The following is a 27,506-nucleotide window of genomic DNA, read 5'->3' as shown; positions in this document are numbered from 1 at the left end:
TGTAACCAGGAAACCAACAACTGGTTGGTTCAAATAATTATTAGGACCATAACATTTGTAAAACAAAGGCCAAAGGCCAGTCCATCATAAAAAGTCTCAATGCACACAGTGAACATATGTGTGCCCTGAACTTGAATCCTGACTGCCATATAACCTCCACAGGTAGGGGCAGCTATGGGGGAGGCAGGCACCTCAGGGGTTATCTGGTGGGGGGACACTGAGGGGGTTTGAGTTACGGTCTTGGAGGGGGACCTTTGGGATCTGGCTTGGGGGTTGGGCTTGGTCCTAGGTTTAGGGGAGGGTTGGCATTTAGTTGGAGGGGTTGACTTTTTGGCAAGGGGAGGGGCATATGAACTTGCAGGGGAGCAGTGGAGATCTTGGAGGTGGAATGGCCACAGTACATTTAGGGGTATCCCAGGGTGGAAGAGTAGAGAAAAGGGCAAACTCCCAAAGGAAAGCATTTTTTTTGACACACCTGGACTGTCATAACAAAAGGGTTTGGGTGTGGAGGGAGACGGAGTGGTTGTCTGAGGTGTTGTTGTGGATATCCTATGTGCATGCTTGTGCGAGGTAAGTTTGTGGGTGTCTCTTGGGTGAGTGAGTGAAGGCATTTATGTGTCTTGGAAGGAGGGGGGTGGAGGTGCTGGGGGATGAAGTGGTGGGTGGGTGAGTGTCTGTTGGAGTAGTGACTGCAGGTATGGTGGTTGTGCTGCATGTAGGCGTGTCTGTAGTTGTGTATGCAGGTGTGGTGACTGAGGTGGATGTCTGAGGGTCTGCTGTGGTGCAGTCTGTGGGTAGGATAGTTTAGTGGCTGGATCTGTGAATGCTGGTATGGTGTCTGCAGGCATGTCAGGTGTGCTATCAGTTATGCTAGGGTTGGTGGCGGTATAAGGGCAGGTTATGACTGTTGCTGTGTGTGCAGGTGTATGTTGCTTGTGTGCATGCTGGTGGTGTGTCTTCTGGTGCTTGTGTTTGTCTGATCTACCCTTGGATGTTGCAGTGGATGCATGCTTGTCTGTCTGTGTGCTTTGTCTGGGTCGGGAAGAGAGGTTTGTGATTGGCAAGAGGAAGATGGAGGGACGACGGGAGAAAAGGATGACTTGCTCCCGTCAGTGTGAAGGCCAGAGCCTGAAAGGATCTCTGGAGGCCAGCCATTGCACTGTGTATGCCCTCTAGAAACGCATTACTCTGTTGGACTTCAGTTGCCAGTCCGTGGTAGTAACCATGTAGAGCCTACATCAACTCACAACTACATACTTCCAACAATCCTATATGACAACAGTCTCACCCACAACATAAGCTAACCATCTGACCACTACATCACCATCTCATCAATTCACCTGTAACACAAACTATGCATGCACAAGATGAATTGGCAACATCACAAGTCTATCCCTATAAAGATCATCACTGTGTATCGACAAATGCTGTTAACTGATATCACAATATTGTGTCTACCCCTAATCCACAAATGCCCTGTCCATCACCAGTACTCATGTTTCATGAAAGTAAACTCATCTGATTTCAACTACAACACAGCTTGTTGCAACAAAGTAATGCCCGGCAATAGGGGGCCTACTTAGAACACAGGATAAAGCCACAGACAACCAAAGGGAGCATACCAACAGCTCCAATACAATGGACACAAATCATGTGGATTGAGACCACATAGTATTCCACAAAATCATGCTGAGTAGAAACCTCTACATGACTACAACAATAAAACCGACATCACTAACATCTGTCCAGACATGTGTAACCTAACATTTTAGGACTGAAGTAACACTGACATAACCCACTTCTAATGTAACCATGATGGACACATACACCTAGAGTCCATCAAATTGACCAAAAACATATCCCATTCCACCAGCATGTATATGTCAAATGGCATACCAGCTACACTATTAAGTCAGGCTGAAATGAGATAATCCATTACAAAATCTGTCTTAACAGCCTTAGATTAGCAGAGGTAAGAAGAGGCCTCAACACAGAAGGCACAAAGTACCATTTGACACAAGTTGTAGGCACAAAACAGTGTATGTTTCACCCATATAAGTATGACACTGCCCTATGTAGCATGGACAATATACATGGTCTAAGGGATCAGCAGGCTAGCCACTTACCTTTCCACACATGGTAAAAAATGAGTTAAAGCACATGTAGATGAAATGTCTTGTCCTGTTAATCTTTGATTACCACCATGCTTTTCACTATGTAATATGGCCACCCTGATCAAACATCACATTTGCCAATGTTCAAACATTACAATGGAGACACCGCCTCACACTGTCACGTAGGCTCTCATTATTCTAATGAGACTACTGGATTTCGAGCAGCAGAATCGCCTGCGGTGTGGGAGACTGTGTCTAACCCACTATAGGTGACACCTGTCGCTCTAATCCGTGTTTTGCTCTGGCTAACTAGCAGTGCCTCATCTCCACCCAAGGGCGGGATGATTGAGCAGCCAAGGGCATGATATAATTGATTTCTCAGGGAAACCGAGGTCGCTCAGGTGTCATTCGTTTCTCTCAGTCACGTTGGTCTCACATACACAATGACAATCAGAGGCAGTATATGTTTCAATAATGTTTTAATGAAGCAACTGTATCTTAGATAGCAAAGCATGGGCTGCAATAACCAGGACGATATAGCATGACAAGATTAAATTAGTGACAAGAAGAGTAAAGCATAGAAATAACTCTACCTTATTGTCACTAGAGTCAATAGATTAATTCCTACCTAGGCTGTAATAGAGCACAGCGTGTTCAGCTGTAATTCTGCCCTTCAGGTTTCCGTGGGAAGACATCATCCCCCATACCTGAGCAAAGGCCTGAAGTCTCCTTGAGCAGTTGTAGCGAAGCATTCAGCAATCAGCATACAGTTGTGGTTCTCTGGATCGAATCTCCCTCTAAAGTGTAAGGGACAGGGAAGTGTTTATATAATAAAACAGCTGATGTTCCAAGAAAATGTCCCCACGTAAGGATGCATGTATTCTACAAATGTCAGAGACAAAACTTTATACCACGTTCACCGGCAACCTATCTTACTGCAGCCTTGTAAGAAGCACAGAGTGAGCAAGAATGTCTTGTTTAAGAACAGAGTGCTGGCCTAGGCAATAACAGTCAGATAGAAATAAATAAAACAAGACCGTAAAAGTGGCTACTGTAATAATAATAAATTGAAGCCAAATAAAATATATCTAGGTTAAAGTGCACAGCTGCAGGCCTAGTATGTTAAAATAACGTGCATGGAGCTATAACTAAAATGGCTACACAACAACAACTCAGAGAGAGTGTAGTAAGTATGCCATGTCTAATTCCTGTTTGGGATGACAGCCTCATATGAAGTTTCCATCTACTGCAGAACACAGGATTAATTGGCCCTGTTACTCATCTGTCAGACCCAATGTAGTATACTGAGCTAAATCCACTGGAATGTGACTGGTCAGAGACCTGAGAACTGGACAACTTATCAATTGGGTATATGGACTGTGGATCAGTAGGTGCAAAGGATTACACAGCAGGTTACACATACGTATAGCAGTGTTGAGGTACACATATGACACTGCCACATGTGCACAACCACATGCTGTCATACTATTTGGCTAACATAGGTGACTAACTTGCCCTTATACACTATACAGTGTCCACACCTGTGTATCTATGGTGGCAACTGCAGTACTGTATCTTCCTAGGAGACTGTGACCGGGTAGTTCAATGAGGACACGAAGTCTGCGGGTTGCTGGTTCAGGTGAGTTTTATTTTGTTTTTGTTTGGTGTGCAAGATACGTATTCAGTAATGTTCAGTCCTGTTCTGGTAACAGCTGCGCTTCAGTTCTCCTTTCCTTTTCTTCCTTCTTCCAGGGCTCCTGGGAGTCACATGTGAGGAAACACAAGATAAAGCACTGGTTAGTTGCTTATCCTATTTATCTCGTTCATTCCTTCTTTCTGTCTTACTCTTTTTTCTTACTATTTCCTGTCCTTGCTTTCTTGTGATATTATTTTTGTTTCTTTTCTCCTCTTTCTCCTGCTTCCTTTTTTGTTTTCTTGTTGCCTGTTTCTGGGTTAATCCTCTGTACCCTCTCTCTCTCTTCCAGTCTTCCTGTGTTCCTGGTTTGTACTTCCTCTTTGCCGCTTTGGATATACTTTTTATCTACCTTTGACTGTTCCTTTTTTCTATCTGACAGCCTTCCTTTTATTGTTATCTTCCTTTCGTATGGTCTTCTTTCTATTTCCTGCTCGTTTTCTATTCTTTTATTACCCCCTTCTACTGTTGTACATTCAGTGTTTTCCCTCCTACTTCCCTCCTCCTCCTCCCTTTATGGTGTTCTCTGGTTCTGTCCCGCAACCTCCTACCAGCCACCCTTCCCTTTCCCCTACCAGCAAGTAGGACACACCTGGATTGGCCACGCTTCTCCTGAAGCGTGGCTGGAAAGTTTGCGGGCCGCCTCCTGCGTCGGTGGCAGAGCTGTGGATCCCTCCGGGCTGCTATCAGCTTCTCGAGTCCGCTTGGCTCCTGATTGTTCTCCTGGCGCTGCACGATTCCTCCATCGTCTCCTCCCGTCACTCCTGCTCCTTCCGCTCTCCTTTCTCCTTCTGCCTGGACTCTCCTCTCTTGTACTCCCTGAGGCGCGCAAAGCGTATGAGGCTGCCTTTTTGGCCCCGGAAGCCAAAGGGGATTGGATGTCGCACCTTCCCCTTCCGGGTTGGAGGCGGCAGTGTCAGTCCGTGCCGCCTCCTTGGAATGGCCTGTCCTCAACAGCCCATCACAGAGACTTTCTACCTGTAGCAATTACCACATTGTCACAGCTGAGATCATACACTTAACTGACAGAGGCATGTACATGTGTTTAGCCAGTACTTACGCCCTTGTGGCTGCTGTGCTGCCCTCAAACTCCCATCTACCACAGGGTAGGCCTCCGGCAAAATGTGGGTCTTTAGGGGGGTAAAGGTCCGAAGGACACCTCTCCCTCATTGGGAGGACATCCCCAGCTGGGCCTCTGCAGTCCTCCGGGCCCAAGGTCTCAGGTCCTCCCACCACTTCCTACAGTGGGTGTTCTGCCCGCTGTGGACCCCCAGGGTCCACTTTTGATTGGCGATGGCACACCAGATTACCTTTTTTTGATGAGCGTGGACCTGCATGGATGATGCGGACGAAAGCAAAAAGTCATGTCCACATGCACCATACCAACACAAGTGGACAGAACACTTCAATGACAGCAAGGAGGTAAACATTTCCATCCTCTCAGTACACACTCATGCACAATTAAGCTTCTGCATGCATCAACACATTCACAACTTTAAATTTCAGGTACACCATCATACACCTCACCTTTCACACATAGGTATACCCGTTGACTCACCTGCTCATCTGGTGCACCATATAGTTGTTCATACAGGGGTAGGACTTCCTCCACAAGCTTTGTACAGCTCTTCTGGGGTGAAGGCTGGGACCCTACTTACCTACAGGACGTGGCATGATAACTCCCAGAGGCAGTACACAGCAGCTCAGGTAGTGGAGGTCTTGTTGGCAGCAGTGTCAGGAGTCAAGTGAGCAATACTGTTGAAGATGGGGGGGTCACATCCGCCACGTACAGGACCGTCACTGCCGGCGGACATCACCTATTGGCACAAGACTGCCAAAAGTAGCAATGTGTTCCAATGGCAATTTCCACCGCGGTTGTGACCGCCTACCACCATGACGACATCCCCCGGCAGAGTTAGGTCACTTCCACATGTTCAGTAGAGTAGGCCAGATGGCTGCCATTTTGAGCACATTTCATGTATGGAAAAGTACTGGAATCTGCATTGTTAACAAATAACTATAATGTGCTAAATATCAGTAAGTACTCAGGTTTAGTAGTCAATTTGTGCATGTGAGTAGTTAAAGCTGTGTAAAGAGGGATCTGTGGTGATAAAATTGTACACCTACTGTCAGCATCCCATGTGCATCGGAAATGTAGAATAGGTGCTACAAAATGTGTTTCACATGTAAAGCCGATTGGACTAACAAACACTGACAGTCAAAGATAAAAATGCATGTATAGTACATTAGGTAATTGAGGAAATGAGCATCAAGGGGAGTGTCATGGGATGCATAGCAATATGCTGTACTGTAGATGTCAGATGTTGTAACCAACCTGGAATGCAGATATGTTTGAGTTGTGTACACGTTCATTACGTGTGCATTTTTCTTGACACATACAAAATGTATATGTTTCCACGTAGTTACCCTGGCATGAGGAGAGGAAGACAACCTCCAGTGTACTGCCGACTAGCAGACCTGCACACCGTGGAGGGGAGACATACTATCCAGCCATATTGTCTGAATAGGCATACAATCATGGATCTTTGTGGTCAGTTGGAGGCAGATCAGATGCCTGCCATTCGCAATCCCTATAGCATTCCTTCGATTGTACAAGTCAGTGCTACACTTCCTGGACACTGGGTCCTTTCAGAATACAGTGGCCCTAACTGAAGGGATATCTCAGCCCATATTCAGTCTGGTTTTGAAGGATGTACTGTCAGCATTGTAGAAACACCTGGACAACTACATCAGGTTTCCCCAACATGCGGATTTGGTCTATGTGAAGGCAGAGTTTTATGTAACGGGGCAAATTCCACATGTAGTTGGAGCCATAGATGGCACCCATGTATCCTTAGTACCCCCCAGTGCCAATGAGCAGGTATATAGGAACAGGAGAAACTACCGATCCATCAACGTTCAAGTTGTGTTTTTGGCAGACCAGTACATTTCACAAGTCAGTGCAAAGTAACCAGGATCGGTCCATTATTCCTTCATCATGTGGAACAGCAATAAACCACGGATGATGACACGACTCAACAGAGAGAGGGCCTGGCTGGTTGGTAAATCAGATTTGACATGTGTGTTTGTGTATTTCTACCTATTTGCTTGCAGGTGACTCTGGCTATCCTAACCGTTCTTGGTTGTTGACACCAGTGAGGTACCCTACCCCACCAGGGGAAGTCCGCTACAGTGAGGCCCAAGGAAGGAAAAGGCGTGTCGTGCAGCGGACGTTAGGAAAGATTTCGCTGCCTAGACAGATAAGGAGGAGCCCTCCTCTACTCACCCAACAAGGTATGTCAAGTAATTGTTGCCTGCTGCATGCTCCACAATCTTGCCGTAAGACGTTGCATACCATTCCTACCAGATGAGGGGGAGCCAGCAGAACCTGGGGGTGGAAATGCAGATTTGCCAAGTGATGAGGAGCCAGATGAGGATGAAGCAGGAGACTCCAGGGCAGATCTCATCAATCAGTTCTGATTTAAATTTGTGACCTAGAGTTGATGGGTAGCATGTCACCTCCTGTTTACCATCAGCTATGAGATTTTAGGTAGCTCCAATGCCTATGAGTGAGTTGTGCATGCAGACTGAAATTTTGTATTGTGGACAGAACAGAATGGTCTACAGTTTCATGTTTTGTTAGTGTCCATGCAAAGTCACTCTTGTGAACATGACTTGTCTGAATTGAGGAATGTTTTCTGCTATGTCCTATCTCTTATCTATGTCAATCACAGATTTGCCGAGTTCCAGTTTGGCTCCTCATCCTTGGCAGGACACAGACTGTCAAAAGCAGATGGTAATTGCAGGCAGACATGAGAGGTGGACGTTGCTGAAACCAGGTAATAAGTGCAATGAGTATGTGGACCGTAACTAACATGGCCAGACTGTCAGGACACCGGTATGGCATAGTGTCTACCCATCACAATAACCACTAGGGTACTGGAGGTGGTCAAATGGTGTCATTGTGTGTCCATATGTGTTTGGTACATGTGAAATGTAGAACCATAGCCTCTACCATCACAATGGTTTTGTTGAATGTAACCTACCTTGGACCTAACTGTCAGTGTTCCTACTTTGCAGACCACTGTGCGTGTCTCTGTGGACTCACATAGGTGAGTGGCAAGCCTACATGTATGTGGCCAGTGTAATTGAAATATCCCTGGACTGAGGGCATGAGTACTGATTTCTGTCTGTACCATGGGTTATGTATATTAGGAAGCTAAGGTAAGGTTATGTTATAAGGCTTTACCAGCTGATACAAAGGGCCAATCTGTATGCCTGCTGGCTTATAGGAAGACTGACATGTCCCTAACTTCAGTATCCTGTGGTTTAGCATTGTCTGACACCTTAGCAAACTCCTTGATGTTACTAACTATTTTACTCTATGTACTGTATGCATGTCTACGGATAAATGTGTGTAGATGTAACATACAACTGTTTTTGAATCTGTCAATGTTGGAATCCTAATGTAATGAGTCTCCTGCTGATAGAGTCCACGTGTAATGTCCATAACATAGATTGTAAAATACAGAGGGACATATTGATAGCAAAGTTGCCATGCATAACAGATGTACATGGTTGATAAATGACACATACACAGGACCTATGTTCACGTGTAATTTATTGTGAACAGTAAAACAATATGTGTGACTAGTAACTTACAAAAACACAATGTTAACAGTGAACCGTTCAGTCATTGTGGCTGGAATCATGAGGGTAGCTGCTACACCATTAGGATAAACAAGTCCAGTGTCCTTGTACCATGGGAAAATGGAGATTGATTCCAGAACAGTGAACATGGTGTATCTGTGGTACACAAGGGGAGAGGGTCACATCCTGGCAGTGGGTTTGGTCTTGGCATCTGCTCCTCCTGGATGTCTGGGTGGACGTCCATCTTTGTGGGGGGATTCCTCTGCTACAGAGGGTGGGGTGTCTGAGGCATGTCCTTTCCCAGTAGGACCTCAAGTCCACTAGCAGCCACAGATGTTGAAGGGCCTGAAGAGTCATTACTAGTGGAAGAGGCCTGATGTGCTGCAGACCTAGTCAGGGTAGTGTTGATGTCCCTCAGCAACCCAGCAATGGAAGGCAGGCAGGCATTTTGTGCCTGCCACTGCTGCATGACTTCCTGGTAGTGTGCCCTTTGAAGCTATTGGATTTCCCCCATCTTGGTTATTACCCAGCCCGTAATGCCTTGGGTATTTTGGTAGGCTCCCAAGACTTGGGGGATGGTTTCCTGGTCAGTACTCTTCCTTTGAGCCCCCATCCTCTGGCCCAAACCATCCCTCCCACGCACCCTAACCCGACATGCCTGTGCCCCTGGCACAGTGTGCCCAGACCCAATGGTGGCAGGACCATCATTGTCAGGGGAGACAAGAGTAGACTCAAGTACCTGTACTGTGGGGCACACAATGGATGATACAGTTCTTGAGACACATGTTTCCGGGCGAATGGTTGTCTGTGATGTAGATGCAACAGGGATGGGAGGAGTCAAGGTGGGCAGGGTGAGGCTGGCAGTTGTTGACTGACCAGGTATCCCTGATGGGCCAGCTATGTCTTCACTGTCCACACATCCAGGAGATTGTCCTCACTGGGGCATTCATCCCAGGGTAGTGGCAGTCTCTGGTATCCTGTCCATGGTGACATTGGCAAGGTTACCTGTGGGAGAAGTGGAACACAGTGTTGCTGTCACATTTAGGGTATTATTGATGTTGTGTGAGAATCAGAGAGTGCCTTGACATGATCCCAAGAAGTGGCAATGACTGTTGCTGCACAATCTTACTTAGTACAACATTTGATTCTGTAATTTCAATCCCATACACCATGCTTGAAACCGGTAAACTATGTTGGTAGGGCTTGGACTGCTGATACCATCTTATGTTGTCTGATTATTGACATGGGTGTTGACTTTTGTTGCCTAGAGAAGTTTCTGACATGATACATGGTACAAAAAAGAGCTGTACAATGTACAATAGTGTCAGAGTAGAGACACAGTTTGGGAGTAAGCAATAGACATTGACCTGTAATTGGATATACTGCATGTGCATCGACTTTGGCATCTATATTTCCTGCCCAGGCGAGTAACCTATATTCTAGGAATCTTTATTCTAAGGGCATTAGGATTGGGCACTCAGCTATAGCTGTGTTTTTCTTGTGATGATAGTGGGAGTGGGCCATTGCCTTGCTGTCATTGGCATTAACTGTTTCACACTTGCACATAAAAGATGGGTTAGATTGGTAGTTAGTTTCACATGCATGACATCTCACATTTGGTGCACCGTTCAGGTTTTCACATTGGTGGGATAATGCATTCTGGGAGTAGTAGTGGTATCAGTTGCCTGTACTTCACGTGCCATTCCCAATGGTTGTGGAGCCAGGTGAGTTTAGTAGACATGTTGCATGCCAGAGAGTGGTATTGGAACATTTAGACAGTGGTGTGGAGGGTGGTATGTTAATTGGGGTGGGTAAATGTGGTGAGGAATCATGCAGGACATGACAATTGGGTGACATGGATTTTGTGGGAACTTACCTGACTCCACTCCCCCAGGTATTCCTGTCAGGCCCTCAGGATGCAGTATGTCCAAGACTTCTCCTCCCAAGATGTGACAGTAGGGGGAGGAGGTGGGGGCCCACCGCCAGTCTTCATTACCGCTAGCTGCTGCCTGGATGCCATGGAAAATACCTTCCCCCTGAGGTCGTTCCACCTCTTCCTGATGTCCTCCCTTGTGCCTGGATAGCTGCCTAAAGAGTTGACCCTGTTGACTATTCTGTGCCACAACTCCATTTTCTTGGCAATTGATATTTTCTTGACCTGTGCTCCGAACAGGTGTGGCTCTACCCTGACAATTTTGTCTACCAAAAGCCCTCAGTATATAAAGTATATTTTTTCCTCACCCTCCCTTTGACCACTACTATTTCCTTTTTGTTTGTTGGAATTACCTGCCTGGCTGCTCATCCAGTCATCGAGCACTCCCCCCCGTTGTGCAGTGAGCAGAGATTTTCTCTTGGGACATATATAATATATATATTCATATATATGTATATATACACACACAACTACATAAATAATATCAACAGAAAAAATAAATAAATTGTAAACAGTTTTATTACAAAATGAAATAATCATTTTGACCAATATATTAAATAGTAACATTTTAAACCACTCAAAAACACATTTTACTAAAAATAATAAATACATAAGAAAAAAAAAGCAATATTAAAAATAAACGAATAAACAATAATATAAATTCAGAGCCACCAACAGTTGGGATGTTGAAGAACTTCGGAAGAAAGAGATTTTTTATTTCCACTCTAATCTATGGAACCCTAAAGGAAATGTTGGACTTTAAAAGGTTTAGATTTATTATTCCTACTCCACTATAAACAACAATAGGGAAAATGATGGACTTCGAAGAGGATAGATTTACTATTCCCACTCAAGTCTAAGCAACAGTAGAGAAAGTACTGACTTTTGAAGGGTTAGATTTACTATTGCCCTCTAGTCTAAGCAACAAGAAGGAAAGTGTTGGACTTCAGAAGAATAAGATATACTATTCCCTCTCCACTATTAGCAACAAAAGGGAACATGTACTTTCAAAGGGAATACATATAAGAATACAAGTCCTAATCATTTAGTAAAAATGTTTCAATACCTAATACAAATATCAAATGATAGTACTTATGAAAGATTCTATATTGTTTAAAAATAAAATATGATTTTTCAACACATATAACAAAATAAATACTAAAAACATAAAATTACTTTTAACATTCACTTGCCTAACAAGAAAAAATACAGACTTCTGAAATAAGTTCACAATTGATTTTCATTTAAATTAATACAATATTTAAAAACAAAAATAATTTCACAAACAAAATTTCAAAAGCACTTTCCATTAAATTAATTAAGAATTCAAATAAAACATAATTAGCATAAGTACAAAATTAAAATTATACATTCATATCAAAATGTAAAGAAATAAAGTACTACTGAATTATTGAAAAGTTAATTCATTAATGTACATAGCTAATTTTTAAATTATACGTAATTAAACATAAAAATAAGTTAATATTGAATTTAAATACATTTCCCTTTAATTGAATTCTCACCCCGTTCCCCTACAACCTAACCAACCTGCTGCCTCCTGCCTCTGTCCCCGACCACGCTGCTGTTTGCGTGTTCGAGGCCCTCCTCCACCCGCAGGCATCCTCCTGCGCCTCATCCCTGTTGTCTAGTGGGCTCTGACTAGCTCCACTTGACCCTTGTGCCGCTTCCGCCGTCCTGTAAGTTGTTTTTCTCATTTTTCTGCGCCTCGCCGCCGGCGCTTCTGCCCCCGTTGTGCCCCCCTGATTGCTGTCTCCCCGATCGTGTACAGTGCCATTACTGTATTTCATACTGTGTGTTTTCATATTGTGACTGCCTTTAATTTTGCTCGTTTTTTGTGCTTTTTGCCCCTTGGGCGCTCCCCCAAGCTCTCCGATCCCTGCCGCTGCCTCCCTGCGGCCCCGCCCCCCTCGCGCCCCCATTCGCCGCTCCCTCCCGCCTCCCAGCTGCTCCTCCCTCCCCCCTCCCTTCTTAATGGCTGGCGCTGCGCGTCGCGAGTGAGCGACCTCTGACCTGTTTCAGGTCCTGAGCTCGCCCCCCACGACCGCAGCACCAACCCTCTACCCCCTCACCGCCGCTGGGGTAAAGTCACCCAAGACCAACTAACCAGCACCCTCGTCAAAAACCCTCCACCCGACGCAACCGACCCGAACACAGCCGCCATCAACCTCCATCAATGGATCCTCGACTGCGCCAGCACCTTAGCCCCACTCAAGAAACCCACCACCAACTAAGGAAAGAAAAAACCAGCCTGGTTCACAGACGAACTGACCGCCTCCAAAAGCCTCTGCCAGAAGCTCAAAAAGAAATGGATCCTAGAACGCACACCCGACAACCTCGCCTCCCTCAAAGACGCCAACCGTGAACACCACCAACGGATCCGTGTCGCCAAGCGCGCCCACTTCACCGAACACATCAACAACAACGCCCACGACTGCAAAGAACTCTTCGGCATCGTGAAGGAACTCTCAAATCCTAAAGCCAACTCCAACAACATCCCGCCCTCCCAGAAACTCTGCGACGACCTCTCCACCTTCTTCCACCAGAAAATCGCAACCATCCACGACAGCTTCAACACCGGTCCACCGCCAGACCCCACCCCGACGTCTCCACCCACGCCTGCCGCCTCACCGCCTGGACCCACGTGGACGACGCCGAAACCATAACAACCATGAACACCATCCACTCAGGCTCCCCAACGGACCCATGCCCTCATCATGTATTCAACATAGCCAACGCCACCATCGCCCCCAAACTCCGCAAGATCATCAACCTCTCCTTCATTTCCGCCACCTTCCTGGACAGCTGGAAACACGCAGAAATCCAACCCCTCCTCAAGAAACCCAAGGCCGACCCCAACGATCTCAAAAACTTCCGACCGATCTCTCTCCTCCCTTTTCCAGCAAAAGTCATCGAGAAGATCGTCAACACAGAGCTCACCCACTTCCTCGAAGACAACTCCATCCTGGACCCCTCACAATCCGTATTCAGACGAAACCACAGCACCGAGACTGCTCTCCTCGCCGCCACAGATGACATCAGACATCAAATGGACAACAGTGAAACCTCGGCCCTCATCCTCCTCGACCTATCAGCCACTTTTGACACAGTCTGCCACCGCACCCTACGGACCCGCCTCCAGGAAGCCGGCATCCAAGATAAAGCCCTCCACTGGATCTCATCCTTCCTCTCCGACAGAACTCAGAGAGTCCGACTCTCCCCTTTTCGCTCCAAAGTCACCAACCTCATCTGCGGCGTCCCCCAAGGCTCCTCCCTCAGCCCTACGTTGTTCAACGTCTACATGGCCCCCCTCGCTAAACTGGCCCGCCAACATCACCTCAGCATCATCTCCTACGCCGACGACACCCAGCTCGTCCTCTCCCTGACCAAAGACCCACTCACCGCCAAAACAAACCTCCACGAGGGACTAAAATCCATCGCCGAATGGATGAACAACAGCCGCCTGAAACTCAACTCCGACAAGACGGAAGTCCTCATCCTCGGGCGCACTCCCTCGGCCTGGAACGACTCCTGGTGGCCCTCCGACCTCGGACCCCCACCCACCCCTGCCAGCCACGCAAGAAACCTCGGCTTCATCCTGGACTCCGCCCTCACCATGTCCAAACAGGTCAGCGCCGTCTCCTCCTCCTGCTTCAACACCCTTCGAATGCTCTGCAGAATCTTCAAGTGGATCCCAACAGAAACCAGAAAGACGGTGACCCAAGCCCTCGTCAGCAGCAGACTTGACTACGGCAACGCACTCTACACAGGCATCCCAACCAAAGACATCAAACGACTCCAGCGTATCCAAAATGCATCCGCCCGACTGATCCTCGACATACCCGCCGATGCCACATCTCCCCTCACCTGAAGGACCTCCACTGGCTCCCTGTGGACAAAAGGATCACCTTTAAACTCCTCACCCACGCTCACAAGGCTCTTCACAACACCGGACCTTCCTACCTCAACTCCAGACTAAACTTCTACGCTCCCACACGTCAACTCCGCTCTGCCAATCTCGCCCTCGCCATCGTCCCCAGAATCCAGCGCAAGACCTCCGGCGGCAGATCCTTCTCCTTCCTCGCCGCCAAGACCTGGAACTCTCTCCCCACATCACTACGCCAGACCCAGGACCTCCTCGCCTTCAGGAGACTCCTCAAGACCTGGCTCTTCGACCGCTAACAGCGCACCCCCCCCACCAGCGCCTCGAAACCCTGACGGGTACATAGCGCGCTTTACAAATAATTTGATTGATTGATTGAATTAGATGCTAAAATATAACTTAGCATTACCAGTAATGAAATTAAAACATACAAAAAACTAACAAATGAAACACAAAAGTATAATATAAAAATTAAACAATTGACATATTTAATGTAAATCAAATAACTAATGTATAAAAAATTGCCATTAAATTAAAAAAATTCTGAATTTTACTAGCTTTCCGCCTTATTCCCCTATAAACCCAACAACCTGCTGTTACAAAATAAATTAGTAATTACAGTTGACAATCATTTTTTAAACACTTAAAATTACAAACTATATTTAACAAAAAAAAACAAATATATTAACAAAACTAATACCTAAAATTAGTAAATTAACCTCTTCAGTGAGTGCGTCAGCCACTGGTTGACGCACACACACCCTCCCTGGTGCGGGTCATGATCAGTGGCCGATGCCAGGAAGGAGGTTTAAAAATCCTCTGGTGCGTTGTACTGGAGGATTTATTTTATTTACAAATCCCTTGGGAGACACGGAAGAGCTTCTGTGTCTCCGCCTGATTCCCCACCTGCCCCTCTGTAACGTCAGCATGCCAAGAAGCATGCTGACATCACAGTTTGTTTTCCCTACCGGAGCAGGAAGCCGCAGGTATGGTTGCTTTCTGTTCCGATGGGGAAAATGGGCGCGAAAGGGCTTCCCCAGCCTTCAGTAAGGCCTTGTTTGAAAGGGGAGATTCTCACCTTTCAAACAAGGCCTTCCTGAAATGGTTTCCTGGCCATGGATCACAGTCATGCTGTGATTCACGGCCAGGAAACTCCACTAGACACCAGGGATTACACTTGGGGGGGGGGTTTGGCCCCCTCTGAAAATGGGCTGACATGGGGTCGCCATTGAGCAGGGCTGACTCCGTATGGGGGGCAATTTTTTGTAATAGATGTATGGTTTCCCTGGTGGGCCACGATCGCCCCCCCCAGGGAAACCAAACAGCTATTAAATATATATATATATATATATATATATATATATATATATATATAGCTATATATTTATAGATCAAGCTATATAGATCTCTCTCTCACTCTCTCCTTACATACATATATATATATATATATATATATATATACACACACACATATACATACAGGGAGATCATTTTTGTCAAAGCGTGTGCAGTTTCCCTGGGGGCTGCGATCAACCCCCAGGGAGACCACACCCACATCTAAAAGTGGTCTCTCTCTCTCTCTATATATATATATATATATATATATATATCAACAACATTCATGAAATCCTTCACGAACGACCGCACTCCGGGATCTCTTATTTCACAAAATTCATTTATTCAGGCTCCATTAACTTCGTTTACAGCTCAACAATCACCTGCCCTACGCGTTTCGGTCTGAGAGACCTTGATCACGGGCATTTCCGGTAGGGGGTTTCTGTTTCCACATTTATATCTACAAATAACAATTCATTAAGACTCAACATATTTCTAAATGCACTTAGAAACTACTTCTCTCTGCTTGTTCAGTTTAATAACTGCGGTCTGCACAACTAAAACTCACCCATAATTTCCAAATAAATTAAATTATTAACTAGTGCACTATAAACTTATAATGCTGCATTCTGGGAGTTGTAGTTACCGCAAAACAAAACCAATTTAACCAATATGTTGATACACCTCATAAATGTGCGTATGTGACATACTGTCAGTGTCTCCCCCCATAATAAAAAAACTAAAATATTAACCAAACTGAATATTAGCTGCAAGTGCTACAGAATAGAAAATAGAAAAAACTGTGTTTTATGATTATTTGCAATGGCTGCCATGTAAAATTACAAATGTACAAATAACTCCTCATCCTAAATCATCCCCAGAGGGGTCAAGGTTCGAATCTCCAAGATGTGTTTAGAATCCAATTGTCGTAGTCTCTTTTCTCTGTCCCCTCCTCGTTCACTTATGGGGACATGGTCAATCGCATAAAAAGTCATTGTTTCCCATTGGCTATCATGTGCCAACTCCATATGCTTAGCCGTGGCATAACTTCTGTCTGTGTTGACGATGGCACGAATATGTTCAAGGATCCTTTTCTTAGTTTCACATATGGTGCTCCCAACATACTTTAAACCGCAGGGGCATTCAATAACATATACTGTGAACCGGCTCTTACAAGTGATATGTTGTTTAATGCTTTTTGTGACACCATTACCAAGGGTGTATTCCTTAGTGTTTTTCGCAATTTTGCAAGACTTGCAATTGCCACATTTCCAAAAACCTGTTTTTTTGAGCCAGTTGCCCCTTTTCCGAGAGCTAAAGTGACGTTTCGTGATTCTGTCCCGCAATATATATATATATATTTATGGGTTCCATATACATATATATATTTGCCACCAGTTGTCTTGCAGCGCTCGTCTTCAAAGCATTGCACATACTCCAACCAATGAGTTTCAACCGTAGCTTTTAGGAAGCAATAAAAAAGTCAAGCTAACTCTTGTGATTATGTTTCTGCTAGAGAAGGATCAGATTTTTGCCTAGTGGCAGTTTTGATGCCATAAAGTAAAGCAGGTTCATATGCCTGCTGCAAAGATCAAATCTGTATTTTATGTGAATAGCTGAGTGGATTAGTAAAGCCAGCCATTAACTGCACTATAATACAAATGTATGTGTGAGGGGGGCTATGGTGAGATGAAGGGCTCTTTTACTGGGTGGTAGTGAGGGAATCCGAAAAGGAGGTCATGGGAGTGGGAGCACCAATAATGATTGTCGGACTGGGTGCCACCATTGCTAAGACTATGAGGATGGGTATGACACAGGGTGAAGTAATAGTGTGTCTTTTTTGTTTTTTTGAATGTCTTGAGGGAACATGCTCATTGAGGGAAGAAGTGAAGGTAAGGTGACTGACCTTTACTGTTTCACGCATCACACACCAACCAGCAATTTTTTGACTGTCTACATAGGCTAGTTTTTTAGAGGGACAGTTTAGCCACTAGCAGAGATGGCGTCTCGTTGGAGGACTGCTGCTCAAGCTCTAACTCAGGTTATGGAGGACAGCTCTGACGTAGGATCAGAGGCTGAGATATCAGATACTGAGGCAGCATCTGAGGAATAGGACAATGGCGCTTACTCTGAGAGTGATTTTTCAGTCAGAGGAGTCCCATCCGACAACTCCTCTTTCTGTGATTCTGAGGGAGGTGATGAGGACAGTCGTGCTGTCCCTTCGTAACCACGGTCTGTGCATCGGGACAATCGTGGGTGAGCCCAACCCAGAGAGCAGGTGCATGCGTTGGCAAGCACAGAGAGAGTGCTTTGTTAGGAGCTCCCCAATTTAGTTAAGCCCCAAATTCCACCACCCAAATCGTATTGTGGAGACATCAAAATTATCTATCACATAACAACCTGGTTTTGTAAGGCAAGTACCTGCGTTTTTGGTCATGGGCTCGGCGGACATTTAGGGAAACCTACAAAACCCATTTCTGGAAACTAGACACCCAGGGGAGTCCACGGAGGTGTGTCTTTGTGGATTCTCAAACGTTTTCTTACCCATAATACCCTGCAAAGGTGAAATGTTGAATTTAACTTTTTGTTGCATTTCTGTCACACAAACTATAGGAATATGCTGGGATCCACAAAATTCTTACCACCCTGTGTTACCCCACCTGTCCTGATAAAAAAACTACTCCACCTGAGTGACTGTATATGATGCCTGCTTCAGGAATGGATCACCCCAGGGTCCACTGTTGCCCTCATGTAAGGACTAACATTGACCGTTGTGTGATCCTTTCCTGTCATGGGCACTAGGCCTACCCACACAAGTGAGGTACCATTTTTATCAGGAGACAAAATATTCCCCTACGTGTCTACTTTCCATATATGTTTAGGTTTGGTAGGTTTCCCTGGGTGCCAGATGAACTAGAGGCCAAAATCCACAGCTAGGCACTTTGCAAAAAATGTGTCAGTTTTCATTAGAAAAATGTGATGTGTCCACATCGTGTTTTGGGGCATTTCCTGTCACAGGCACTAGGCCTACCCACACAAGTGAGGTACCATTTTTATCGGTAGACTTGGGGGATTATTGGGTGAAAGGAAGTTTGTGGTTCCCCTCAGATTCTAGAACTTTGCATCGCCTAAATGTGTAGCAAACATTTTTGTTTAGCCAAATGCTGAGGTTTACAAAGGATCCTGGGTGACAGAACCTGATGAAAGCCCCACGAGTCACCCCATTCTGGATTCCCCTAAGTGTCTACCTTCCATAAATATATAGGTTTGGTATGTTTCCCTAGGTGCCGGCTGACCTAGAGGCCAAAATCCACAGCTAGACACTTTGCATAAAAACACGTTTGTTTTCATGAAAAAAATGTGATGTGTCCACATTGTGTTTTAGGGCATTTCCTGTCGTGTTGTAGGCCTATCCATGCAAGTGAGGTACCATTTTTATTGGGAGACTTGGGAGATTGCTGGGTGGAAGGAAGTTTGTGGCTCCCCTCAGATTCCAGAACTTTCTGTTGCCCAAATGTGCAGCAAACGTGTTTTTTGGCAACATTTTAAGGTTTGCAAAGGAATCTGGGTAACACGACCTGGTGAGAGCCCCACAATTCACCCCCCGTCTGGATTCCCCTAGGTGTCTACCTTCCATAAATGTATAGGTTTGGTAGGTTTCCCTAGGTGCCAACTGAGTTAGAGGCCAAAATCCACAGCTAGACACTTTGCAAAAAAAGTGCCTGTTTTCATTCAGAAAATGTGATGTGATCACGTTGCGTTTTGGTTATGCTGGGTAGAAGGACGTTTGTGTCTTCCCTCAGATTCTAGAACTCTGCAGTACCGAAATGTGAAGAAAACTTGTTTTTTGGCCCAATTTTGAGGTTTGCAAAGGTTTCTGGGTGACAGAACCCAGTGAGAGCCCCGCAAGTCACCCCATTCTGGATACCCATAGGTTTTCGCTTTGCATAAATGTAAATGTTTGGTAGGTTTTCTTAGGTGCTGGCTCAGCTACAGCCCAAAATCCACAGCTAGGCATTTTGCAAAATACAAATCAAAATACAAATCATTTTTCAATGGAAAAATGGGATGTGTCCATGTTGCAAAACAAGTGCAGGCTAGGTTTAGCCTTACATCAACATAAAACGCCCGCGCATGCGTTCTTCCGTTTACGCGGCTCATTGCAAAATTGAAGACAGCGTTCTGCAGCCGACGCGTTCCGCGAGGCTTGTGTACGCACACAGAGTGGGCAATAAGATAAGTAAGTAAATAAACATCGGGCCGGGGTACTTAGCAGTGCCACTTCTAGGGGGATTGTACTATTTTATAGACCTGAATTGCTTCATATAGAGTTGTCTATGTTATTTTCAGACCCCAGCATACACTTGGATATACTTAGACCGAGTAGCATGGCCAAATAGGTAAAAATATGACCCTTGGTTATAACAGTTCACTTGTTGGCACCTGGGGTGTTCTATTAGACATATTAGTTATGGTCTTTTCAATTGGATCCTTCCTTTTCCTTCCTTTTTTATTGAGGAGTAGAACTAATAAAGGAAGAGGACACTAACTCGGAAGGTTGGATAGACATCATAACGGAAAGAAAGGTATGCCTGATAGTGGAAATGAACACATAGGCTCCACGACTTAGGTCGCAAGGGTGACTAGTTTTGACACTTACATTTTTTTTGGTTACGGTGTTCTAATTAGGTAGTGACATAAATTACTGGTATAGAACTATTAATGATAGTTCGTGATTTCTTTTTAGAGCATGACAATGGTTTTAACTAAGATACACTGGGATTGAGTGGTGGTAGTTCGGTACTGATATTGGACACATTTGGTGGAGGATGGTAGAAGTATTTATTGAATAAGGATGATTGTAATATATGTTAATTTTTGTAGTGTTGCTAGTGCCCCCTGACAGTCCTGACGAGGCCCTGAGTGTTAAGGCCGAAACGCGTGGACACCTCTCTAATGGAATCAAGGGCTTGGAGCAATAATGAATTGATACACATAAATGGTTGAGCACTGCACAATACCTGTCCAAAAAAACATCTAGGTATTGTTCAGTTGGGTGTAAGACCCTTGGTTACCATTTGGTATTAGATCACATTGCGAACTGTGTTATAGTGACTATTGTTAAAGCTTTTAAGATGGGCACATCTTTTCTTGTATTATTTTCATGATTTTTGTTATGTGTGAGTTCATTTATGTACTATGTGTCAGATATGTTTGATGTAAATATAAATGTAGGTGTTTTTTTGCCATAATGATAGAATAAGAGATAGGTTGCTCTCCAAGGAGTCTGATGCTGCATTGTTGTGAATTAATGGAATAAATAAGGGCAAATAATTTACCCCCTGAAACCAAGAGTTTATATTGGTTATTTGAAATAAGGATTGAATTTATCCCGTGCCTGCTAATTGCTGTGAGTTTTCATGTTGCATTTTGGGGCGTTACATGTCGCGGGCACTAGGCCTATCCACTCAATTGAGATACCATTTTTATCAGGAGACTTGGGGAAATATAGACTAGAAGAGCAAGTGTTATTGCCAATTGTCTTTCTCTACATCTTTGCCTTCCAAATCTAAGGCAGTGTGTAAGAAAAAAGTCATTTTGGGAAATGCCCTGTAATTCACATGTCAGTGTAGGGACCCCCGAATTCAGAGAGTGCAAATAACCATTGTTTCTAAACTCCTTATCTGGTGCTCATTTCTGAAATACAAAGGTTTCCTTGATACCTATTTTTCACTCTTTATATTTTACCAAATGAATTGCTGTATACCCAGTATGCAATGAAAACCCATTGCAAGGTGCAGCTCATTTATTGGCTCTGAGTAGCTTGGGTTCTTCATGAAACTATAAGGCCTATATATCCCCATAGCCAGGAGGGCCCAGCAAACATAATGGTATACTGTTTTAAAAAATCTATCATAGCTGGTAAAAGTTAAGGAAGAAAACATAGAAAGGGCTGCCTTTTTTTCCACTCAATTTCAATATTTTTTTAATTCAACTGTTACTTTCTGTAGGAAAATCTTGAAGGAGCTACACAATTGACCCCTTGATGAAGTCAGAATTGTGTCAGCTTTTAAGAAATGTTTAGCTGTCCAGGATCCAATCTTTTCACACCCATTTCTGTCACTAACTGGAAGGAAAAAAAAGTAAAAATGTGGTATGTCCCAGTAAAATGCCAAAATCATGTTGAGAAATGTGGTTTTCTCATCCAAGTCTGTCTGTTCCTGAAAGCTGGGAAAATGGTGATTTCAGGACCGCAAATTCTTTGTTAATGCCATTTGCAGGGAAAAAAAAAGATACTTTCTTCTGCAGCACTTTTCTCCCATTTTTAAAAAACAAACAAATTTTAGCAGTATTTTGCCTAATTTCTTGGTCTCCTTCAGGGGAACTCCAGGTACCTTTAAAATTCACAGAAAGTTGGAAAAAAAGGACGCAAATTTGGCTTTGATAGTTTATGTGCACTAAAAGTTATGGGGTCTAAGCATGAACTACTCCAAATAGCCAAAAAAGGGCTCAGATCTGGGGGCGTGGGAAGAAACAGCAGCTAATGGGTTAACTAAAACATATTAAATCCATAAAAAAACAATATTATTTACATTATTAAAGAAAATAATATTAAAAACAGCAATATTCTTGAAAACTATTTTATATACCAAAAATTCTTTACAATATCTTATCCCGTCATATTTTGCTAGTAACAATAATGTTTTAACTGCATTTATGTCCCACGATATTTAAAATTCAATATTTTGACATAACTCCCTTAATTTGTAATAGGATTTACTTGAGTATTTTTTCAATTTTTAAAGTCCTTGGGGACATCTCCAAAGCAATAGCATGAGCAATGAGGATCTGTGTTTAACAGAAAGAAGGCTATGATGGTTCAGGGTACATTTCAGTATCTTTTGAGACTAAAATAATCTCAGTTTTCTGTGGGATTTTGTGGAGGATTGTGTATAATTGATAGGTATTGTAGGGTAGGCCTTCTACCTTTATTATTTGATATGGTGCAGGGTGGGCTGTGACCTTACTGTTCTCCACTTTCGCTGGTGTTACCTCTTTTCTCTGCGCGTCCTCTTCCAATGGCATAATAATATCTCCAAGATAGAATTAGCTGATGTGATGAGCAACGGGGCTGCCTAGCTACACAGGCATAGGATCACGTGTATCAGAAACAGGCAGTGTGTAGTGCCTTTGTTTCTCTTCCTTCATTTGTTTCTGTTCAGCTTTTTAGCCCATTTTTTGCTATTGCTTTGTAGAGGAAGTTGTTGCCACATTTCAGTTGTAACTTACAGTTGTACTGATAGTATTTCTTTTAGCTTCATTTGGAAGCCCCGCCCTTTCTCCTATAACTTCTTGGTGCTGGTGATTTGCTACTGGTTAGTTTAGTAGAGGATCTGTTGCTATGCAACAGTGATCCGAGGTGGTTAGTCAGCACATCCAGGAGGCACTTTCTATGGTGCCAGGATATCATTACCCATCAATTTTCTTACAAAAAGTCCTCCTCAAGCCTTATTAATGTTGTTGATTCGAGGATTGCTTAGGCTGCTTCTAACATATGACAGTGGCTTATTTTAATCAACAAATGTTCGGTATGAGAGACTATTTTGACCATGATCGTTTCTAGAATCATGTTTTTTCTCCGAATGACTTACCGTTGGGTCATTTCTCTGATAGCAGAAAGTGAGAAATGAAAATCCTCCTTTTTGACTGTCCTTTACTCGAGCAGTTCTTTGTTCTGTGTTCTTACTCGCTGAAATGTTCACACCACCCTCAGAGTGAGCTGTTTGTGGCTGACGAGCCATTTCCGATGCACCTGAGCGTGAAGAGATACTTTTGTATGTGAAGCTTTGATTGGGTGTCTTGACACTAAAAGACAATCAACGTATATTGGGAAAAGTCTGGCGGAAAGAGTAATTGAGAGGATTGCCTTTGTAATAGTCCCTCCACAAGAGATGTATAGCACATGTTTATATTTTTTCTAATGTATAAAAGTCTATGTCTCAGATGGCTGTTTCTGTTGTTCAAAAAATTTGAAATAGAGAAGGTAAAAGAGACCACGTTGTTGTGCTGCTTCACAAGTCCAACATTCGGACAATATCATTTATGGCTATACGTAAAGGCTGATTAACACACCCTTATTGACCCTGGCTAAGCCCCTCTCCTTGTGTGATTGAAGTTCGTAAACAAAAGGGTAGGTGTACTGAACAAACTAGTCCAAACCGTTCTCACATAAACTTTGGTTCTAGTTTTGTGATTGAATGTAAACTCTATGAAGTATCTTTTGTAAGAGTGATTTTATTTTTATTCTGTTGCAAGTGGGTAATTTTTAATTTGTGTAAGCTGTAAATGTATTTACTTCTTGATAAGGTATAGTTGATTCAGAAAAGTAACTTGAATTGATTGATATGCACTTATCATCATGCGCTGTGGTAGTTCATAAATTGGACTTGATACAATGACATATTGATAGGGCTATATCACTTGACTGTCCTCTCCACCCATTCCCACTGGCTTAGGCTGGCAGCCTGGTGTGATAGTCTTGTGAGTTCCCAACATCTCCTATAATCTTCAAAAACGTCATTCTCTAGAAATCCCCCTGGACTATCTGATACAACTTCTCCTGACTGTCGAGATGGTCAAAAACAAGACAAGGCGGTCTGGAGAGTCGTCACATCTGTAATTGATGTAACCAGTCTGTCAACCCTATCTGATGTCAACTAAATGTTTAACCATTTATCAGGTGCTCATCTACATCTTAACTCTCATTTCCAATCATGAGCGTGACTAGTCATCTCTCTCTACCTAAAACAAACAGTAAAATAAATCCAACAAAGGTATTCAGCTGAATCCCCTGCGATGAGTCACAATGTGCAGCCCCAGGGTCACTTGCTACCAATTTCCTTTCTGTATGTTTCACATCGAGTTTGTGAATAATTGAGGCCCCAAAACTACAGATTGTGATTATTTCAAAATAAATGAATAGCAAACTCATTATAATCCACTCAGTGGAGCAGTTTGGGCTGGGCAAGGGAATAATCTTCTTTCCCAAGTCTCCAAAATGCAGAGCATCAGTGGCCATTTAGGACTGGATCTCTGAGGGTGTATTCAATTAATTAATGATGCTCTCAGAAGGACAATGTGTTGTATCTGGAGGTGAAATTTAGAAAGTGGCTGAGGGTATAGCAAATAATTTTTGAGAACCTGCTTATGAAGGTGGGTCTTAGTTACACCAAACACAGCTGTGATCTTTTAGTCTTTGGTGCCAGCGTCTCTCTAGCTCTGTTAAAGGTGTGATGAACCAGGGGAGTTTTCAGAGGTGTGTGCAGTGATGGGGAAACAATTCAGTTTGTGCTGGTTGGTTTAGTGAGAGGGAAGAAGAGGTATTACCAGATGAGACCGTTTTCACAGCTGGGATTCTAAAGGAACCCGGGCATTTCAAGGTAGTAAGGAATGGAGGTGAACGGATGCTATTTGTAAGTCTGCCAATGTGAGAAATGTTGTCAAAATAAAGATCAAACGACAGCTCTTTTTACTCTGCTGTGGAGACCTAAACCCAGAGAGTCTGTTAAGAGAGGTATATTTTAATACCTGTACCTACTCTCACAAAATGCTGAGCCCTGCACCAACACAACAAGCAGAGGAAAGCCAAGATGCTGCTGCAGGATGTTGACACTTTCATTTCTTGAATTCTCTCTCTCGCTAAGTTTTTATGTATTCTGCCCATTCGCAGTTCATTCTCATGCTTTGCTTTATGAGGATGCTGGCTCACATGTTGAGTGGTATCTCAATTAGCATAATGTTGCTAAAGATGCGCAGTCGTCTATGCGCTAGGTATTGTCTATGAAGTTTTGACTAATGTATAGACTCACATGCGGTTGTCACTACTGTGATCAGATACCTCCTGACCCCCGTCAAGTACTCTGACCAATCACACACCCTACAGCACCGGACATTTCTTTAATTTGTCACTTACCGCCTCGCCGTGGTAACGCAGGATACATCCCTGCTCGCGTCTGCTGGCGGTCTCTGTGGAAAGAGAGAGTAGATGGGGTTGAGCAGTCTCGGAGGGATGCCCATCTCTCCGTGAGATAGGAATGAAATGGAAGCTGTGCCAGTGTGACTAACGTGTTCCATAAATGTCATCTCTTATATTCTGTCACAACACATCAGGGCTGCACGTGACTGTGACTGACCGAGATTGTGGACAAGCAGCATATTTTAGGGACAACTCGCTGAAGACATTTTACTGATAGTTGTCCAGTTCGGCCTTTTTTTCTTTTGCTGCAGTAGCACAAACCAACACTAATAGCACGTGAGTTTTAATGCAACACTAGCACCTGGAATATTGCTGTTTTAAAGTGTCGTAACTAGGAAATGCTACAAATATTACCCCATCTAATAGCTCATAGCCTGCTCGCCCATATTCAGACCTGTGACATGAAAGAGACACATTTCAGCATCGAACAATTAAATCTCCAACAGGTCTGACCGGCTGAGCTTCCTGACTGGCACAATCTGCTTATCCTTTTTACTCAATAGCTTTAACCCTAGTGACAATTCATTCCATTCTCTTCCAGCAGCAGTTCACCCTACGCCATCCTGTCCTCTGCACTGGGAGCAGCATGGACGGAAGTGCTATTACTTTCCAGGAAAAAAAGATGAGAAGAGCTGGAGCGCGAGCCATGAAGACTGCTCCTCCCGGAGCTCCCGCCTGGTGGTGATAGAGGACAAGGCCGAGCTGGTAAGGCATCAGTGATACAGGAGCAGGCAGAGCTGGTAAGACATCAGTGATACAGGACCAGACAGAACTAGTAAGGCATCAGAGATATAGCTGCAGGCAGAGCTGGTAAGGCATCAGTGATAGGGGACAAGGCCGAGCTGGTAAGACGTCAGTGATACAGGAGCAGGCAGAGCTGGTAAGACATCAGTGGTATAGGAGCAGAGAGAGCCAGTAAAGTATCAGTGATACAAGACCAGTCAGTGCTGGTAAGTCATCAGAGATACACGATTTGGCAGAGCTGGTAAGGCATCGGTGATAAAAGACCAGGCAGAGCTGGTACAGCATCAGTGATACAGGAGCAGGCAGAGCTAGTAGGGCATCAGTGGTACAGGAGCAGTCAGAGCTGGTAAGGCATCAATGATACAGGACCAGGCAGAGCTGGTAGGGCATCAGTGGTACAGGAGCAGGCAGAGCTGGTAAGGCATGACTGATACAGGAGCAGGCAGAGCTGGTAAGGCATCAGTAATACATGAGCATGCTGAACTAGTAGGGCATCAGTGACGGGGGCAGAGATTGCAAGGCATCAATGATACAGGACCAGTCAGAGCTGGTAGGGCATCAATGGTACATGAGCAGGAGATCTGGTAAGGCATCAGTGATACAGGAGCAGGCAGAGCTGGTAAGGCATCAGCGATACAGGAGCAGGCGGAGCTGGTAAGGAATCAGTAATACATGAGCAGGCTGAACTATTAAGGCATCAGTGATTCAAGAGCAGGCATAGCTGGTAAGGCATCAGTGATACAGGAGCAGGCGGAGCTGCTAAAGTATCAGTGATACAAGACCAGTCAGAGCTGGTAAGGCATCAGAGGTACAGGATCAGGCAGAGCCGGTAAGGCATCAGTGATACAGGACCAGGCAGAGTTGGCAGGGTATCAGTAATACATGACCAGACAGAGCTGGTAAGGCATCAGTGATACAGGACTAGACAGAGCTAGTAAGGCATCAGTGGTACAGGAACAGGCAGAGCTGGTAAGGCATCAGTAAAGCAGGAGTAGGCAGAGCTGGTAATCATCAGTGTTATATGTGCAGGCTAAAGAGGTACGGCATCAGTGATGCAGGACCAGGAAGAGATGGCAAGACATAGAGCAATACAGGGGCAT

General features: G+C 44.3%; 1 protein-coding gene across 1 annotated transcript in view; it reads left to right on the top strand.

Moving 5' to 3' along the window:
* LOC138246802 (killer cell lectin-like receptor subfamily B member 1) overlaps positions 1-26,382 on the top strand; it is an 88,766-nt gene extending 62,384 nt beyond the window's left edge. Inside the window, exon 4 of the mRNA XM_069201564.1 lies at positions 26,207-26,382. Coding sequence (XP_069057665.1) covers positions 26,207-26,382 — 176 coding nt within the window. The remainder of the gene's footprint in view (positions 1-26,206) is intronic.
* Positions 26,383-27,506: the final 1,124 nt, after the last annotated feature.

Source organism: Pleurodeles waltl, chromosome 7 (genome assembly GCF_031143425.1).
Source record: "Pleurodeles waltl isolate 20211129_DDA chromosome 7, aPleWal1.hap1.20221129, whole genome shotgun sequence".
Lineage (NCBI taxonomy): Eukaryota > Metazoa > Chordata > Amphibia > Caudata > Salamandridae > Pleurodeles > Pleurodeles waltl.
Note: the sequence above shows the minus strand (reverse complement) of the source record. Positions and strands in the feature narration are given on the sequence as shown.